The sequence below is a fragment of the Corylus avellana genome, chromosome ca3 (genome assembly GCF_901000735.1).
Source record: "Corylus avellana chromosome ca3, CavTom2PMs-1.0".
NCBI lineage: Eukaryota > Viridiplantae > Streptophyta > Magnoliopsida > Fagales > Betulaceae > Corylus > Corylus avellana.
In genome coordinates this window covers 6,155,269-6,176,282 of record NC_081543.1, presented here as the reverse complement: position 1 = coordinate 6,176,282, position 21,014 = coordinate 6,155,269, and the positions used below count along the sequence as shown (strand labels likewise).

The 21,014-nt window shown below is 32.9% G+C and overlaps 2 protein-coding genes and 1 long non-coding RNA gene across 3 annotated transcripts; 1 reads left to right on the top strand and 2 right to left on the bottom strand.

Moving 5' to 3' along the window:
* Window positions 1-209: 209 nt before the first annotated feature.
* Window positions 210-1,772, bottom strand: LOC132173687 (uncharacterized). The gene is made up of 4 exons (XR_009439341.1): window positions 1,572-1,772; window positions 1,367-1,436; window positions 520-591; window positions 210-438 (listed from the first exon to the last, which is right to left on the bottom strand). It is a non-coding gene; the product is annotated as an uncharacterized LOC132173687 (long non-coding RNA).
* Window positions 1,773-3,252: 1,480 nt separating this feature from the next.
* Window positions 3,253-3,879, top strand: LOC132174001 (uncharacterized). The gene has a single exon (XM_059585719.1). It carries the CDS (start codon window positions 3,253-3,255, stop codon window positions 3,877-3,879), a length of 627 nt encoding a protein of 208 aa, XP_059441702.1.
* Window positions 3,880-8,494: 4,615 nt separating this feature from the next.
* Window positions 8,495-16,343, bottom strand: LOC132174795 (protein LEO1 homolog). The gene is made up of 11 exons (XM_059586475.1): window positions 16,145-16,343; window positions 14,942-15,273; window positions 13,990-14,116; window positions 13,691-13,876; window positions 12,909-13,085; window positions 11,988-12,119; window positions 11,022-11,201; window positions 10,809-10,940; window positions 10,416-10,520; window positions 10,060-10,320; window positions 8,495-8,897 (listed from the first exon to the last, which is right to left on the bottom strand). Exons 1-11 carry the CDS (start codon window positions 16,256-16,258, stop codon window positions 8,763-8,765), a joined length of 1,881 nt encoding a protein of 626 aa, XP_059442458.1. The 5' UTR covers window positions 16,259-16,343; the 3' UTR covers window positions 8,495-8,762.
* Window positions 16,344-21,014: the final 4,671 nt, after the last annotated feature.

The following is a 21,014-nucleotide window of genomic DNA, read 5'->3' as shown; positions in this document are numbered from 1 at the left end:
TTTTTTTTGACCGGTTTTGGGCCAAATTTGAACCGGTTTTGGGCCAATTTTGGACCTGTTTTGGGCCAATTTTGGCCCGTTTTGGGCTCACTTTAATCATGTTTTTTGCTCATTTTGAACCTTTTTTTTTTGTTTTTGTTTTTTTTTTTTCCCTTTTCATGGCCATCTTGTTGACCACCTTCTACAAATCTACATATCATACAATATAATGATAAAATTACAACAAAATCATTACTTCACTTGTAGTCTTATACACAACATAGAATTAGGATAAAACACAAACAAGTTCATAAACTTACAAGCAACAAAAAAAACCAAGATGGTTGAACTTAAGCTTGAGGTTCATTTCAATCAACCAAAAAAAATTCATCAAAATTCAATTAACCAAGACAACCCATTTCAACCAACATTTTCAAAGAAATTCATGCCAATCCCCACCTGTGCAGAAATTGGAAAACATTAGCAAGTAGCATCTAGCATAAATAAATTAATAAGTAATGAAATAATAACCTTAATTACCATGACAATTCAATTAAATATTTATTCAATCGAAGGATGATTCAGTCGTTGAACTTGAAGCTTGAGGCCCATCTACAATAGAATAAGTTAAATGAATTAATAAGTAATTAAAAGTAAATAAACTTGCAAATCACTAATTTAAAAACATTTACCTATATCATCACAACTTTGAAATTGAAAATTATTGGAAGAACAAGCCAAACAAAGGGTTTAGCCGTTGGAGAATGATAATAAAATCCAATGATTATGAGCTTACTTAGAGCTAATTAATTGTATCAAATTGCGAAAATTGTTGCAAACACAGTTCATAATAAGGTTGTATATTAAATCATATTAAATACCGTATAAAAGGGGTCTATATATACAAGCCAATAATACAGACATATATATAATCCATGTGTAACAAGTACTGCATATAATCTAACAAATACAAAATACAAAATACAAATACTGCAGTATGTGTAACAAATACTGCATATATATAATCCTTGCAGCCTCATCAAAGAATTTGGAACTTTATATTATTTATCATTCTCAATGGATTAAAATCTTACTACAAAATCTTAAAATCTCTTACAAAAAAATGCAAGAGTCTGTCAATTAAATTAAAAGACTAGCAACCAAACAAATTAAGACAAATTCTTTAAATGGGAGAGAGAAATGTTATAGATTTAAGATACTAATTATACTGTAAACCCAAATCGCAAAAAAACTGAATCCAACACAATAATGATCCAAGGAGACAGGCGTTAATGTATGATAAACAAATCTTGTTCAACGCAACAAACACAAAAACAGAGTCACTGACATACAAAAACAGAGTGTTAAGAGGGAAGTTTCTCCTTACCGTTTCAGCGGACACCGGATTTCTTCGAAAACTCGCTTGCCGGATACTGTAAACCCAAATCGCAAAAAAACTGAAACAAACACAACAATGATCCAAGGAGACAGGCGTTAATGTATGATAAACAAATCTTGTTCAGCGCAACAAACACAAAAACAGAGTCACTGACATACAAAAACAGAGTGTTAAGAGGGAAGTTTCTCCTTACCGTTTCAGCGGACACCGGATTTCTTCGAAAACTCGCTTGCCGGATATTTACAGCTTGATCTTTGCGAAGAAGATTTACGCTTCGATTTGGAATAAAAATAAAATAAAAAAATTAAAAATGGCCTTTTTTTGGTTCTTCACTTTGCTGTGCGCAGATAAAAAAAACAGTGTAGTGTGAGGGGAGGAGAGGGATGGGAGCCCCTTTTGTTGAGCACAGAGAAACGTCTGGAAAGAGATGGAAACCGGTCTAGTGGCACTAGAAACTACTAGATTTTGCCACGTCATTTTTTATAATTAAATATTTGGTACGGGAAAACTCCTTGATTTCCCTAGAGTTTTCGCCCACTCACTCGCTGCAAAAAGAGGTGGTGTTCACGTCTCGTATTTTGTTGGGTAATTTGCAAGTTCATCACTTTCTTTACAAAAACTTGAAAAATTAAAACTGATTTTTGGTCTCGATTAAATTTGAAACCACACTTCGTAGTTTGCTATGATTAACATAATGTAGATATTTTGATTTGTTGATGATATATTTTGTCAGTTTGTGGCAATAAAGATTTTGAATTTTTTTTTTTTAATAACAAGTGTATAGAATATTAAAATATTTAGGGTACTATAACTTTTAGTATAATTTGTTTACAAACATACGTTGTTGTGTTTTAGTAGTGAAAAAATTAAGAAATAAAATTTTATGAGTAAATTAAATTTAATTTCTAATATGATAAATATTATATGAATTGTTAAGTTAGTTTAAAAAAAAAAAAAAAATTGTAGTAAAAGTAATAACAACATGTATAATAGTATTCTCTCGGTATGCTCCCTCCTCCTCTTCTCTTCCCCTTCTACTTCCCGCTCCTATCTCCCCTCTCCTTTTGTTTTTTTTTTTTTTTTTCTTTATGTTTGTAGATGTTTTTCGAGCAAATCAGCAACTTCGGTCTCTCAACTATGCGTCTGTCCACCTTTCACGGTGTTGTGCCGTTCATCTCCTCATTGGTCGTTATTACTACTTGCTAGTTGTTTGTTTGTATTTTTTGTTTTGAATAAAAGGTTTTTTCTCTCTAAATCTGTCATCATGGGTGAGAAAGAATAATTAGATGTGAAAGATTATTTTTCATGGCCTAAATAATTAGGTTTGAGGGGTTATCTCTCACAACCAATTTAAATATATTTTGTTAGGAAATTTGGCTATCCATGTCAGAGTAGATATACTTTTTAACTTCATTTGTACATGAGTTAACGGATTGACCTGATTGTAATAATTTTTGCTTATATCTATGACTTTGAACCTTATAACATGTGGTTATGATTTTTGCAGAATAAAAAAATTTATAATAATAAAAAAAGGTTTGGCAGCCAAACGAATTAATAGAATTTCTTTTATAGATAAAGAAAAAAAAAAAAAAAGAAAAAAAAAAGGGAGATTGTCTGGATATGAATTAATGCTAAAGTATAATCAAAAGGTTTTTATATTATTATTAAGGAGATATAAGTTACATTTTTTTTTTTTTTTTTCTAATTGATGAAAGTTACATATTGATTTAGAGTTACATGATGTCATAATAACATTTAGGAATGATTATCACTTAGCCAAGGAAATAGGGCAAAAAGAAGAAGGGAGCTGCTCTATAGATAACGTGCTCAAGGGGTTGTGGAAAGGGATATGGAGGATAAAGGGAGCAAGTATGGTTAAAACTTTTATGTGGCAAGCCTGCAATAATATTCTGCCCACAAAGGAGTTGCTGTACAAGAGAAAAATTGTTCAAGATCCTTTATGTCTGATTTGTGGATTGACCACTGAAATAGTAGGCCATATCCTTTGGAGTTGTCCCTCTGCCAGAGATACGTGGACTGAAAGCTCTCCCCAACTCAGCAAGTGTACAAGTAGTGAAGTTGATTTCCTTGATATAATGGCACAATTGATGGAGAGACTGGATGCGGAACAGTTGCAGCTCATGGCGGTTATTGCAAGGCAGATTTGGTTAAGAAGGAATTCGGTTGTGTTTGGGGGGGATTTGACTCATCCGAGAATTTTGATACACTGGGCCAAGGATCAAGTAGACAATTGGTGCAAGTTCAATAACCGAAGACCCAAAAGAGAAGTAAGTCAAGCACAAGTTTCTCCAGTTGTATGGACCAAACCACCATTGGGCTATGTGAAAGTTAATTGGGATGCTTCGATCGACAAGAGGCAGAACAAGATGGGTGTTGGTGTACTGGTGCGTGACCACGAAGGGAAAGCCATAGCAATGTTTTGCAGCAGCAAGGAGTATGTGCAGGACCCATCCATGGCCGAAGCCATAGCTGTCTAGGAAGCGGTGAAACTAACACAGCGACTGGACTTGTGGTGTATTGAACTCGAAGGGGACTCTTTAGAAATAATCCAACTGATGCAAAAGGAAGGAGGTTGTTGGTCTACGTATGGACAAGTTGTGAATGATACAAAGGAGAGACTGCAAAATTGGCCAGGGTGGAGAATCCAACACGTTAGCAGAAATGCAAACGGTGCAGCTCACCACGTATGGACAGGTTGTGAATGATACAAAGGAGAGACTGCAAAATTGGCCAGGGTGGAGAATCCAACACGTTAGCAGAAATGCAAACGGTGCAGCTCACCAATTAGCCAAGCTGGCTCTCGGGTATGGCGAAGCACAGGAGTGGCGGGAGATCTTTCCTCCTAGTGTGCAACTCATTGTAACCAAGGAACGCTGAGCTTCTGTTTTTATAATGAATCCCATTTCAAAAAAAAAAAAAAACATTTAGGAATGATAATTTGTGTTTTCCGATCAGACCTTTCATTAATTCTAATTCTTTAATTTTGTGTCAAATTAAAAAGTGTGTCAAAAATTGTTAACCATCGTTATAAAATCTTTTAAAGATTTTATCAAATCTTCCCCAATTGTGAAAATAAAATAAAAAATCTCATGGTCAAACTTAAAGACAATCAAGTAATATTAGTCAACGGCTAATTATCATTGTCATCTTAGGCCTAATTATATTACATAAACTGAAGCCTTTGACAGTTTATAGAAATGTTTATACCAAAAATTTTTAAAAAAAAACTAATTTGTTGTAGAGAATATCTTATATCTTCGGTTCACAATTGAATGCTATTTTTTTATTTTTATAAAAAAAAAAAAAAAATTAAAAAATTGAGTTATTTTTTAATATTTGATTTTGAAAATAAAAACTATTTTAGAGAAGCAAATTTATGTATGTTTTTTAATTTGTTTCCAGCTAGCACTGTAAAGTAGAAAGTACGAGAACCTACCAGAGCTCACAGCCCACTCTCATTTCCTTATTTGGCAAGTATTCCATTCCAAGACGATTCGACAATGTACTGCATGTATTTCAAAAAAAAAAAAAAAGACAATGTACTGCATGGCCACCGACCAGCGCGTGCATTTTACCTGTGCAAGTTGCAACAGCGTGTGAAATGTGAATTACGCAATTGCTCTCCATTAAAAGAAATAAATAAATAAAGCTATCCATAAAGTATTTACTGTATCCATCGGATCATCTTTCTATTCAAGATTTTTTTTAGACTATCCGTAAAGTATTTTCTGTAATCATCCGATAATCTTTCTATTCAAGATTTTTAGTTATTTTGATTTAACTTATTGTATTATTAAAATAAACTCAAAAGTTTTTGAAGTATGCTAAAAAAATAATTTAGTCATTACACTCAAATTTCGTCAATTAATTTAACAGACAATATGACATTGACTTAAATAGGACAAATATCACAATTTTATTAGCTCTAACGTTTCACGCTATTAAAATTTGTTAAGTCAGTGAATAAAATTTGACTGTAGAAACTTAATTATTTTTTTTGGCATTCCTAAAGGACATTTGAATTCATTTTGATACCTCAAGAAATTAATTGCAAATCAGATAAACTACAAAGACTGATTTTACATTTTTTTCCAAACAAAATAATGACTTTGAATTTTTAATTATGGCGAATTGAAGTCTTAATTAGGCCCTGTTTGGTAAACCCCTTCCTTTTCCTTCAATACTATTCACTTCATTTAAAAAAAAAAATCAACATCAACATCAAAATATTCTCATTTTTTTTACTTTTTATATCACATCATTTACTTTATATATTACATCATTTATTTTTTACTATTATTTAAATAAATAAATAATATTACAAATCAAAATTTTTTTCACTTTTCCATTCACTTTTTTACTTTTTTTTTTTTTTATATCAAACATTGTGCCACTCAGCTACAGTATCCAAAGACAAAAGGGTTTACCAAACAAAGCCTTAATCAAGTGACAAATAGGTTTCTGTCAGATTTTCAAAAATGGGTTTTCCTGGCAGATTTTCGTCCAATCTTTAACATAAAACTAGCCACTTATTTCATTATTCAAGTCAGGCTAATAAAATTGTGTTCAGTTACTCAACATGCCACACCAACAATTACATCAAAATATTTTAGAAATTAGGGGAGGGAAAGAGAGGTGGAGATCCACCCATAGTCAGCCTCCTCCCCAAAATGGGAGGTGATGGGTGGCTCCACCCTGCCCACCTCACAGAAGAGGAAGGATAAGGTAGGGGTTGCTTCATCCTCTGCCCAATGCCCCACAGAGTGGTAGTCAAGGTGGCATCAACGTCCAAAGAGTGGAAGAGTCGTCGCCAAATGTAACATTTTGAGTAAATTTGTTTTGAGATCTGGTCTCGTTTGATTCTGAGAATTGCTTGAGGGCCATAGAGGGACTTGCGGTTCGAGTCCATAGGTCGGGTTTGTGTCATATCGAACAATACAAGTATATGGGTCAATCCGAACGCAACACATTTTATTAAATAGGTCAAACTTTTCAACTTAGACATAACTTGTTTAAATAGACTCTGTCACCTAAAAAACTGTTTGAGAGTGGTCCGACCACCCTTATATATATACTTTTTTTAAAAAAAAAAAAAAAAAAATTTATTAATGATATTTTTTTAGTTGAGTTGAATGTAAATCAACAAAGAAAAAAGTATGTTGATATGACATAAAAGTTAAAAGAATATCAACATAAAAGTTAAAAGAATTTTGAATTTTTTTAAGTGAAAAGTAAGGAAAGTCATTTGTTAATCTTTATACTTTTTCGTTAGAAAAGAAAAACAAAAAATAAGAGGTTTGTCAAACAAACCCTCTTTCTCCTCCTTGCCAATATCTTCTTTTTTTTTTTCTTTCATTTTCGAAAAAAATATCTTTTTTTCTTTCCCCTCAGATTCTATTTGTTTTGATGTAAAATTTTATATATATTTGGTAAGAATAAAAAACATTAATCAACATAAATACTTTCAAAGTAAAAAAATAAATAAATAATGCATTTAGGATACTTGCGCCTTTTACACCGCTCACATTAACACAAGAGCTCATACTTTCTCATAAAAAAAAAAAAAAAAATCACAAAAATTCGTTTATCTATTCTTGAAAATCATCACCCATCGTTGGTGTGTAGCAAGCTACCAAGATTTTCAATTTTTTTATTCTTCGTTATATATATATATATATATATATATATATATATATATATATTAAACTGATCTTTTAGTTTTCATTATATATTATTGTAAATAAAATTACTAGATTATATAAAAATATTAATGATTTTCGTCTGAAACAAATATCAGAATATGTTTTCAGAATCATTTTTAAAATGTCAAATCAGTAATTTTCACTTGCAATGTTTTCAGTCAAAGATATTTTCAGCCAGAAAATGTTTTACGCAGCCTTAATTAAAATAAATATTTATTAACTTCTTTCTTAATAAAATTGAGACACCTCCACGAAAAATAAAAACAAAGAATTCGAACTCTCTATTGGGTACACAATGAAAATCTTATTTGACACATACTTTCAGGTCAAAAAGAATACTTACATTTATTCTGCATTATATTTATCATAAACAAAATGAGGGCTGTGCACACAAAACATTGCTTTCTGCATACTACAACGGATAAACGCCCCTCACCCAACTAATTTTCCGTCTCGGATGGTAATCATGCATTGAGAAGAAATACGAAGTTGCTTTAAGAGAAGAAATAACATTAGAAAAACAATTAATGTCAATAATTTGCCTATATTCTTCTACAAATTTAATAGATTAATCCTTAAATTTGTAGAGTCCACTATTAACTTACGTGGAGTTCATATAAATTCAAAATTCTAATGATTAATTTATAAGATAAGATGAAAAAAACATTCACATCAATCATTTCTCCAACATTAGTCATTGAAACAAAAGGGATTCGTTCAGCCATTCAGAAGGTTCCCCACCCCAACGGCCCAATCTCACTGGGAATAACAATAGAAGCCTTAATACAATACTCCTTCCAACTTCATCACAAATAAAAATTCCCAACTCGGTGACAAAATTCAGGATTATTTTAGGGGATATTTTGAAGAAACTACATAAAGGCAAGAACATCTCCTAAATAATATAACTACATAAAGGTCAGAACATTAAAGAGTTGCAAGCTTTGAGAATTGGGGTAAAAAATAGGCCACCTTTTATGCTTTTGCTGCATTAGTGTCATATTGACGACGTGTAATTGCAAAGGTGGTTCATCTCTAATTCAGCTGAAACATAAAAATATGACGCAAGATCTTAGCCAGCTAAAGGTGGGCAAATAAATCAGAATAATACTATAAGTAGGACTTTTATCCCCTTCTATTCTCTCAAACATGATGCGGCCTTTAAAAATCACTATTGGATTTGGAATGAATGACCATTAAATTTTGATCTAATAGTTTGGTTATTTTAAAAGCCACATTACATTTGAGGTTTAAAAAGGGGATAGAAGATCTACTTATAACATTACTCAATAAACCATGCGCCAAACAGTACAACCTTTCTTTTTCCTGGTATAACTAGATATCTATCATTTTGACATAGTGCCATTTAAACTAATATTGCAAGACAATCAAAGGGGAAAGGAAATTATAACTAAGAGGAAGCGATGAGCAGTGATATCTGATGAAAAAGAATACAAATTTGAATATGCTCTTCCATGTACATAAAGGTTATTCAGGCAAGTGTTTTCCATGTAAACTCTTCTCAGAAAATGTGCCTTCTCCATCTCCAACAGTTTCTACTCTCGCAGCAAGCATGACCACAGACGATAAACAAGAAGTCTCTATGTACATTAATTAAGGAGATACTCACTTATGAGATTCTTGTCTGAAGCAAGTTTTCATTCCTCATCGCTATCATAAACCACTGCCATTCGGCGGTGGGATGGCATCTTTCTTGGAGGAGAGTCCTCATCTGACTCGATCCCTTTGCGCTTCAGACTGCCTCCAAAGTCCCGGCCCTTGTGCTTTGGCTCCTGAAACATATCCAAAAAGCAGGATAATCGATAAAAGTTTATTTCACATGCCTCATATATAAAAGGACAATGTATATATTCCACACTATCAGAATCTCACCCAATTAGAACGACTTATCTGAGGTAAATTTATGCTTTCAAAACTATAATTGAACTATCTAGAAACAGATACTTCGTTGCTTATATGATGCCGGACAGTTTCACAACCCCAAACAATCCAAATCTGTGTCAAAGAACTCTCAGCTTCCCCAGCAAAAGTGTAGCCCCATCAGCCACATGAATTATAATAAGCATGGTGCATTTATCACTGTTTCAGTTAAGACTACTCATATTTTCTTTGGCAGCCTCCTGCGCAGACTAGACCAAGGGCAGTTCACACTACAACCAGAACTTGTAAAGAGTGTTTCAGTTCTTCTCCAGGATGGATGCCAAGGCATTTTAAGATTTAGATGCAGAATGGAACATACACCTAGTGTCCATTGTCACATCAAACCATACACATGCACGGATACACAACAGTAAAACCCCATTAAAAAAAATTAAAAAGGAAAAGAAACACACACTGACATAACTATCATATTGACAGATGGCAAGCTTTTTTTAGTCAAGCCCTAGTAAAAGTAAATGATAGATCTCGTCCGACATCCAAACAGCAGAAACATATCTTACAATCTTTTGTTTAGCTCTAGCTTGTAGTGTCACCAAGCTTATTCCTTTATTTATCAAAAAAAAATATCTTACAATCTTTTGTTATGTATTACAAGTTGTTCATCCAAACAACCAAAGAGGCTGGATAATCAACCTGTACTGCTAAAAAGTTAAGATCATAACATCAAGCACAGAGGAAACATTAGAATCCTAAAAAGTCTAAAGGTATTATTTTTCGAAGTATGTGTGGATGTAAGACTTAATATTAAGGACGCATACACTCATAATTTGAAGTTTCCACAAGGGATTAATATTTCAAAAACAAGGAGTGCCGACATTAGATGCCAAAATCACGGAATGACGATTTTAATGAAGTATCAAATCTCTTGTGCCCCAGTTAGAAGAGTAACATTATGTTTCTACTTTCAAGACCTACTCTTCTATGTGTAACAGACTGACTATTTTGTAAAATTGTAGTCTGGAACATCTGGATTAACCAAAGAAAAGGGCATACCTCAGCCTCCTCCTCCTCATCCTCCTCTGATGCTTCTTTCACTTCTGCCTCTTCTTCATGATCTTCTTCTTCCTCCTCCTCTTCGTCATACTCCTGCTCTGGCTCTGCAGCCCTCTTCCGTGGGGGAGACCTCTCATCTTCCTCCCCATCAGTTTCATACTCAGACTCCTCTCTTTCACTGTCAGAGAAATCCACTGGGCGCCGAGATGATTTAGCAGTAGGCAGGGATGACTTGCGAGGGATGTCTTTGGGTCCCTGTGACTAAAACACCAAACATGAAAGCTCCTTTTAGCATAACAAGTAAATCAACACCATTTAGGAAAAAGAGATTCACTTAAAAGTTCAAGTCATGAGACCTTCTTAGCATTCATAATGCGTTTCTCAGCTCGAGCTTCCACTTCCAAATCTTCCTCAAAGTGGCGGCGAGAACGTCGAGAATCATAATAATCTGCATCTTCATCCTAAATAAAGGTGGACAATTAGGATAATTGGTTCTGGCTTGGACAGGCACATATAGAAAATAAGATTCCAGCATATTACACGAAAATGAAGCCTACAGGCTCTTCCACACCTTTAAAAAAATGTTTGTGGTCCCCAGAAGTAAAAAGATGCCAGTCTAATTATTTGAGCAAATTCCAACAGAATCCAGATTTCAAGTGTAAAACAACTACCCATAGATGAAGGAAAATAAAAGGCCAAAAATTATACTTTTCCTCCTTTTCCTATACATGGTAAGAGCAAGAGCTGACCTCATCAAGAGCATCCTCCAAGAACCCAGGAGAAAGTTGGCGCCTCCTGTCTACAGTTGGGGTATATTTCCGGCTTACTTTTTCCCTCTTCCGGTTAAGAAGTACACTAGCTCTGATCGATTGACTTTCAGCCTACAAAACCATCAGAAAAGTGGATATATGAAATCCAAGACACTTAATACAACACACACTATAGCCAATGCAACTAATTACCTTTTCTTTTTCCTCCTTTTCCCTCTCAGGATCAATGTCAGTGATGCAGTTCTTAACCTTATAAACCTTTTTATGCCGTGAGTCAACAATAGCAGTCAGCAGTCTATGAGAATTTGATGACAAAGACGATGGCATGAACCTCATCTTTCTCAAAACCCTTCCTTGAGATTGGAGGATTCCCTGTAAGCATGGCATATAAGGATTCAAGAACTTCATGAAGTTCAAAACAGAATATGGAGAGAGCCGCACAGTGTTTTAGTAAAAAGTAGAAAATAAGTCATGACCCTACAAGAAGAAATCAAATATGAGATCTTATATTGCAATGACCAAGCTTGGCGGTCTAGAATCAAGCTTCAGGATCAGAACCCAAAGTCAACAGAATCTATTAAGTATTTGGTATGCATATGTATTATATAGCATGATCTTCTGATGAATGGCTAAATTCTGTTCCTGCTGATATAGAGATGGCCATAAAGTTAAAATATTCTCATCCTACATGTGTATATTGCATTTTTGTTTGCTAAAAGAACATTTGAGGGTTTACACGTGATGTGATGTACCCATGAGCAGCTTACAGGGAATTAAAAAATGGAAAAAGGGGAGGGACAATGAGCTTGGAAATTTAATAGAAGTTTAATGATCTTGCAGTGATTTTAATGGGTCCAGGAATGCCGTGGCAGGAAGGAATAATCACCTCAATTATTCTGGTGAAAACATTACAGCATAGACATTTTTTACTCAGCTAAACATGCAATAAAGAAAGAGTGGAGGGTAAAAGAAATTGGATGCATCTTAATATATTGTTTGCTTATGGTTCTCTTTAATGCATTGGGCAGTTTGCTAGATTTGATGAGGAAACAAAAAAAGCTGAAATGATTAAAGACGTTATATTCATGTATCACACAAGATATCGAAAAATAAATAAATGAATAAAATATCAGACATTTCATATGGATATAAAGTCACCTTTCCATGTCTAAGAAAAAGATGTGCTTGATCATGTTGTGCATCTTGCACAGATATGTCAAGAACTTCATTCCCAATTAATAACTGCAAACTGCCGTCCGACCATCTCACAAAGCGCGCATTGCTTTCATGCTACAGATCACAAGGAAATATTGAGACACTAAATGAAAATCTTACAGTAAAAGTTGAACCAATTTCAGAATTTAAAGCCGAAAGACAGATAAAGATGTTTCAATTACAAATAACAAAAAGTTAAATATAGTAAGTTGAAGAACTGCTACATAGAAGGTATCCACAATTGGAAAATCTACCTTCAACAATGCATAATTCATATAGAAGGTAGCTCTAAATTCAGCATTTGTAAAAAAGCTCTCTGAATTCACTTTGGCAAAAGCATTTTAAACAAATAGACACCAAGCAACTTTCTAAAACAATAAACACAATTAATCAGGTATGTGTGTGAAAATAATCAGAGAATCTTTTGATCAATCTCCTATTGAAGACAGTAATGTAAGAAAACAAATGTAAAGATTAGCAAGTTTGATGAGCATGGTGACATAGAAGGTAGCTCTAAATTCAGCATTTGTAAAAAAGCTCTCTGAATTCACTTTGGCAAAAGCATTTTAAACAAATAGACACCAAGCAACTTTCTAAAACAATAAACGCAATTAATCAGGTATGTGTGTGAAAATAATCAGAGAATCTTTTGATCAATCTCCTATTGAAGACAGTAATGTAAGAAAACAAATGTAAAGATTAGCAAGTTTGATGAGCATGGTGACATAATCAGAGGAACTGTGACTTGTATTCATCCCAACAGATTTGACTTCTGCCTTTCTTTATATGAATAAACGTGTTTGACTACTCTTTTATGCATGTGGGTATATGTATAACAGATAACAATAAGAGATAATTACTTACAGATGATGTGCCATCTGGATTTCGAACAGTCCTCCAGCGCACAATATTGTTCTCTAAGCGTATACGTTTCTTAGATCCAGATTCATCAGTCACAAAGGTATCCTCTTCCACATATGTTTTAGGATCAAATGGTTTTGGGTCAATGCCCATTATATTAGAAACTTTAATCATGTTCATCTGCAAATAGATAACGGAGTATTAAAATTTTGCACCAAGTCGTGAAATTAAAATAGTTGTGATCCTTTTCTAAATTCACATGATCTGAATGCAATTATAGTGAAGAAAAATAACCATCAAGTAATTACTTTGCCCACTTGCAAAAGAAAGTAAGATGACCAAACTATGAAGAACTTCATAAAAAATAACAGTAGAAGAACAGTAAAATATGTACATATACATTTTGATGACTGAACCATGCATGTATATGATGCCAATGGCAACATAAGTTGAACAATTCAACAATTTCTCACCAAACAGGTAAGTAAAATGCAGTTTAGCAAGATCTTTTTTCAAAGTACAAATTGACCCCAAACCTCAACCTCCACTTACACAATTGCATCCTATGCTAATTCAATAGGACATGAAGATGAGACCATTATTAAAATCTGGAGTGACTAGTACAAACAAGTAGACCACCTGAATTAATTTAGCTTCAACTTTATGCTATATAAAGAAAAATACAATGCATACCCATTAAATAAGGTGTGCAAGCACCATGTAAATCAAGCAAAATAGATAAACTATGAAAAAAATCATAGCAGCACAAAGAATAACGTATATACTTTTTCTGGACGAGCTGGAGGTGGACGTAATGGAATCTCGAGCTCCAATGGGGGACCAACCGGCTTCTCTTTAAATTTAGCCTCAATGTTTTCCTCTTCTGACTCATACTGAGCATCTTCATCAGCCACTATATCCTCTGGTCTTAGACTCTTCCCATAGCTCCCTTCCTCTTCCATAGGAGACCTCTAAGACATGAAAATATTTTCTATCATACGTAGACCACAAAGATATATGAACGCTTAACAGGATCAAAAGATGCATATACTAAGCACATTGCATCATGACATCCGATACTTACATTTGAATCTTGCTCAATTTCATCATGAACTGCATACTCAGCTGCTTCTTCATCATCAGACTCACCAAAAACATCACGAACAGCTGAATGTGAAATATGAGTCTGATCCTTCTCTTCCTCTGGTGATCTATTGTTAAGTCAAGTTTCCCACAGTCAAGATAGCTGACTACTTGTTATCATCATGTGTAGGTACAAGGATTATGGTAATAGTAATATTCTTTTGTTTTAATATCTATGCAATGCATAGTGCTTAGTGAGCACACCATGCATGGCCAACCCAGCCCAGAAAACAGCATCCAACAACAAATAAGAAGCCATGTTAGTCCATTGGGAACATCAAATTTAGCTATGGACATGAGCCTAAATGCAACCTTAGTAAACCAAAGCTTTGACTCTTTTTTTCACGAAATATGGGATCGAAGACAGGAAAAGAACAAAAGGGGGGTCCATAGACTAGGTTAGAAGCAAGCATGAGTATTGTGGATCTAAAAAAGGTAATCAAAAAAGTCAAGACCCCAAACTGACAGGAGGTTTACAACCAAACTTAACCCTAAAAGCACCTAAAGATACAACCTTCTCATATGTTTTTTGTATCTCCATCAAATACCTATACTCTATAAATCCGATGCACTTACTTATCAAAATAAATAAATAAATCCGATGCACTTAAAGTACCCATTCAGTATGCACCCATAAAGATGCAGACAAGACATACCCACATACAGAATGTAAAAACAGAAGAATGAACAGATCCAACCTACCCCTTTTCTCCTTTTCCAGAACATGCATTGACACGAGAGAATGAATAAAAGAGATGATAAAAACCTAAAACCATAAGATTGAATAGTAAGAGAACCCAAGAGCAGCAAGAGATCCTTCAAGATGCATCTGAATGAGTTTGGATGTGCACAAGTGTGTGTGTGAGAGAGTGGAGTGGTCGTATGAAAATTACCTTGGACTTCTACCCTGATCCACCCCCTCGTCTTCATTGTCAGGATAATGATTTTCCTCAGATCCACTTTCAATAACATCGCGTCTCTTGCTTGTTACAACTCTTTGACCATACTCTTCTTTTTCATCACTATCAGTATCTTTTCCTTCACTTTCTTCTCTTTGATCACCAACTTCTACTTCTTGGGAACTTTGATCTCTTTCACCCTCACTTTCTCCAGGATCAGGATCTACATCATGCAATTCACCTTCACTCTCTACTTCCGCCTCCCCATGCCCCTCCACTTCACCTTCACCTTCAGCCCCAGGCTCCAGCCCTCCCTCTCCTTCATCCTGGAAACAAAACCATCGCATTAGGAAAGAAAGAAAAAAGTTGAATCAAGCAGCCAAATACCATCAGAAAAATAAATAAATAAAATTGAGCCATTACACTCCTTAATGTGACTTGGCTTTCAACAAAGACTTCATGCATACAAAAAATTAGCATTTTCTTTGTTTCCAGAAAAAATAAAAAGGAGGCATATATTTTCGCAAAGCTCAATCTTGATGACACGGGCACAACTTTCTAACTGTAACTCAAATTTTTTTTCAGTTATTTCCTCTATACTTCAATCACTAAGACCCAATTTTGACCATCTCAACTGCATAAATATAAAACTTAACCACAATCAAGCAAACTTAACCACATGATTTGATGAAAATTCAGAAATCATTTTTGCCTCTTAAACCAGAACGCAATAATGAGTACACATACACAATATATACGCACATACCCATTTATTTAATCTTCATTCTTCAACATATAGCATCTAATGCAATTCCCCAAACCCATAAGCATCTATAATCGATTTCTAATCAAGTAATAGTACCTCCAAATCTCTAACACATCCATATACAAAATAAACACCCATAAACAGATTTTTATATGTGCATGTATTACTCTCTAAATCGATAATAACATAACGAAACTCATAGACCCTAAAAGCCGCAACATGAGAATCAGATCCAGACCTGCGAAAGAATGTCTTTAAATTGATAAACCTAGCATTCCGAGCAAGAAATCGTATCTGAAAACTTTGTTAAATCTCTATCTATAAATCTTTCTAAAGAGAAAAAAAGGGGAAAAAAGAGATAATTCTTAACAGAAAAATTGGTTAAATCTATACCTATAAATCTTTCTAAAGATAAAAAAGAAAATTCTTACAGAGACGTAGTTGGGCTGAGGATTGGACTCGTGCTCGGAATCAACCTCTTCCTCCTCTTCCGATTGATCGCCGAACAGGTTCTGCATCATCTGGTGCCGCTTCTCCTCCCCCATCTCTCTCTCTCGCTCGCTCTCTCGCTTGCTCTCTGTGACTGTGTGCGGAGCTGGGAGCTCTGAGGGCACTATGGTATAGCGCGGATCGGACTTCGCTCAATTTTCTTCGCGTTTTATCGACCCCCAATATATTCTTGACACGTCAGCGTTGGGTTCGAAAGGACGGGACCCACCAATGCCTTCTCTTATGGGTCCCGTTAATGCAATTAACCACGTAACCTTTTTATATTTTTACTAATTTTGAATTAAATATGTAAATTTTAATAGTACATAAAATGCTAGGGCCAATATTTTTTTTTACAAATTAACCATTAGATTTATAGACTTATGTAAACTTTACATAAGTCAATGGCAGATCCCATAAATCTAATAATTGATCTATTAAATTTGTAAAAAAATATGAGTTAAATATTGAGAACTTATTGACCTCTACCATTTTTCGAAGTTTATAATAAAAAATTAAAATATTCTTTTAGTGTCATCATAATCCTAAGCGGATATTATTAAAAAAAAAAAAAAAAAGGCCCTATTTCTCTCACGTGATTTTTATAAAGTAATATCTACCTAAAATTATGAAAACACTAAAAAAAATACTTAACATTTATCATTTTAAAAAGAAGGTTGCGTAACTTCTTCTGCTCCCATTATATTTTCCCCTATTATGCGTCCTGCTACTTGCTACACCAGTGCTCCCCGTTTCTTGCTCCAATAGCCTCTCACGCCAAAACAGTGTAGCACCAATGTAGCTGGACTTGGACTTGGTTTCCTCCGCCCAAAAGCCCTCTCCGGTCTACACCGCTCTCAAAGACCTCATCCTCACCTTTACTTTTATAATGGACGGAAATTTGCTACAAACTGATTTATAATTAATTCATACAAATTAATTTAATAAAGTAACATATATCTCATAGTTATTAAAAAAAATGTGAGAAGTATATGTAATTAAAAAAACATATGTTTCTCATATGCTAAATGATACATGTCACTTTACTAAACTGATTTGTATGAATTAACTACAAATTAGTTTGTAACAAATTTTTGTCCATAATAAACAGCTCGACACCTTCGCCTCTAGGTATGAGATCTTAATCCGCAACCGACGGGCCAAACAGGCGACTTGGGCCTATCTCCAGCCCATGTCCTCAAAAAGTAATATTTTTATTTATTTTTATATATTTTCAAAACTAAATCAAAATGAATTTCAATTTTTTTATTTTTTTGTTCAGAAACACTTTTTAATTATCCAAACAAAATTTCACCTGTAACCCGTAAACAATAATTTTCTCTATTGATTAAGAAAACAATAACGGCTTAGCGAAAGCGGCTCGGAAACAACCCATTGATAAAACTTGGAATTTTGATATTCCAAATTGTATCTGTTATACTGTTTGACAGATCTAAAAGATCTGTCTTTAATTAATATATGATAATGTGATCTTTTTTAAAAATAATAATAATAATAATAATTTTAACTTTTTTGAAAATATTTTTCAATACAAAATCGAAAACTCTTTTAAAAAATGCTACCTAATAGGACATTTTCTCTATTGATTAATTAAAATCTTAAAACTAATTTTTTAATAGTTGATTATATGAAGAAAAAAAATATTTGTGTAAAAATTTAAAAAAAAAAATCTGTAAAAAGTCGATAGACAAAAATTAATTAAAAATATTAGCTAACTGTGAGATGTTTGCCCCATCTCGCCCCTGCTCCCAACACTCTTGCCCCAAAACACATTAACAGATAGAACTATAAGTTTTGTTTGAAAGCAAATTAGAAACTTAAGCCCTATTATTCACACTTGAGTATAATTTATTGTTGATATGATGCGTTTTTTTAAAAATTAATTCCCAAATGCACTAAACAAAAGAAATATGAAAAATGGTTTTCAAAATCAAAACAAATGAATCCTAAGATATTTAATTTTTTATTATTATTATTCCATTACAGGATTTGTTTCAAATTAAAAAAAAGACAAAGTTTTCCTCCAAACTGAGTTAGAAGAATTTCTTTCAACTTACTCTATAAAATTGACATATGTTCATTTTTTTAATAACACGTAAGATGTATATGAGTTTTAAATAAAATTTATTTCAACTTTGTCCCTACTATTAAAAAAATATGTGCATTTCACATGTTCAAGGAAAATATGTCATTTTTATAAAGTAAATTGAAAGAAATTCTTCCAACTCAGTTTAAATAAAACTTTATCCGTACAAAAATATCATTCCTTTTGAATTCATTTTGCAGTGATTTTTTTGTTCTTTCATTCAATGACTTCACATATAATACCCAAACGTCTTTTCTTCTTTTCTTTTTAAACCTTTTTGTATTGTGAAGTTTGTGTTGGATGATGATGTTTTTGTCTTTTGTGTTGGAGGTTTCATCTTTATTCTATCGCATTCTTAACTGACCATTGAATCAATGAGAAAGGAAGAGAAACAAATAATTGCATAGAAAAGTACCCAATACTACCAAGTTTCGTCTACATGTGACCAAAAAAAAAAAAAAAAGAAATGATGAAAAGAAAGCCATTTAATTTATGTTTCTTTTCTCTTTCAATACCATGATCCATCCATAATAGGGAAAATAACATTCTTGATCCACAAGTCAACTATTAATTTATATTCTCTTTTTTGCTTTCTATCCACTATCCATGATACCCGTTTGATTTTTTTTTTTTTTTTTTCTGTTCCTTCTTTGACGTTTGTTCTTTTGATTAGCTTATTGTAAAGTCACAAGTATATATTATTCATCAATAAGTCAGCTATCAATAGACCCACGTGTGAATCAATAAGTGTTGTCACATGTTTGTTTATTTTCTTTTTTCCTTCCTTTATTTTTCACGAGTATGGGAATTTCTCTATGTAGTTGACAAATCAGTTGATAGCAAGTCAAATCTCAAATCAAGCATGGATAGTATTTGGTAGTTAAAGTTAACAATATGTTATTATTGCACCATTGTCACAACTATATTCACAATATGAGTTTCACCACTAATCTCTCACCCTTCAGTTAGACAATTGGTTCTACTATCTTTGTCATCGCCACTTTCAATATATCATCATCCCATCCATAGCTATAAATAAGACGGGTTGGAGTCAAACAATAGTTATTGGATATTTATTCGACATGTTTAATATATCATGTCATTTTTGTGTTATTTTAAAATTGACGTACCTTTTAAAATTATTATTGAATCTTTGATAAATCACTTTAAAAGTCATGTCAATTTTAAAAGAATACAAGAAGGACATGAGTATTCATTTTAGCATTACTCCATCTTCGCAATACCAGTATACCAAATATCATTTGAAATGATAATTCTAATGAGTTGGGCAACGCGTTTATATGTATGTGTACTACCAAGTGTTTGAGAAACAGAGCTTTTAAATCAAAAAGAGCTGTTGGGCAAAAGTTTTTTTTTTTAAGCTTTTGCTAAGAGTATTTTTTTGCCATTTTTAGGTTTTTTGGACCTTTAAAAGCGTTTTTAATTTTTTTTATCTAATGAGTAATTTTTTCTTCAAACAGACTTTATGAGTGTTAAAAGCATTTTTATGCTCTTCAAACGTAATTCCAAATAGGCTCTTAAAACTTGTTTGGAATTGCGTTTGAGAAATAAAGTTTTTAAGTTAAAAAAAGTTTTTGGGCAAAAACGTTTTTAAGCTTTTGCCAAAAGTGCGTTTTGGCATTTTTTAAATTTTTTAGACCTTTAAAAGCACTTTTAATTTTTATTACCAAACATACTTTTTGAGTGTTAAAAACACTTTTAAACCCTTCAAACACAATTCCAAACAGGCTCTTTCTCTTTTGTATTCGATGATGGTGTTATCACTATTAAACGTATGTTCTAATATTTTGAGATTCGACTTGGTGACCGTTTATAATTGATGTTGCCTTTATTTTGATATGTTATGTTTTGATGTGGGATCCGGATTCCCTAGAATTCATAGGAGAATTCGAATTTCTGAAATTTCAGATTCAGGTCATACATTATTTTATTATTTTATTAGTATTGGGACACATGGCAGGATAATGGCTCTTTGATGAAAATAAATGACTTGGATCTGAAATTTGAGAATTATAGGGGATCCGAATCCTTTGATGTGGGGGAGTGGTAGACTTACAAACAAAATTTACAGAAAAAACTTTTACAAACTGATGTGGTACAACATGATTAGGTTTTTCAAAATTTGAACTTATCTTATATCCAATCATGTTGTGCCATATCAGTTTGTAAACGTGTTTTTGTAAAATTTATTTGTAAGCCTAACATTTCTCTTTGATGTGTTATGTTTTATTTTATTTAATTTTATTTTTTGTATTTTGTGCTTTAAAAAGTATTTTGTATTTGGATTTTTTTTAATTGAAGAAATTTATCTGTACATGATACTTTAACAAATAAACTAATTTTCCAAAAAATAAAATAAAAACATGAATCTCATTATAATATTCGATGACATGCACAATAACATAAAGATCCATGCACTCAAAACATGATATCTCATTCTAAGAGTAATGTTTATATATCACATTTTTATTCCATAATTATTTCATACTACTGACTTAATAGTTCTAACAGTTATTTTTTCTTTTAATAATGACTTATTAGCCACGTTAGCATTATGGAATAATTATGGGATTAAAATATGTTTTTTTAGCAATACCCATCAATTTTAAATATATATACTTATTCTGCTCCAGGTACAAGAGGCCCAAACATTTAAAATGGGGTTTTTCATCTTAAAGTAGTAA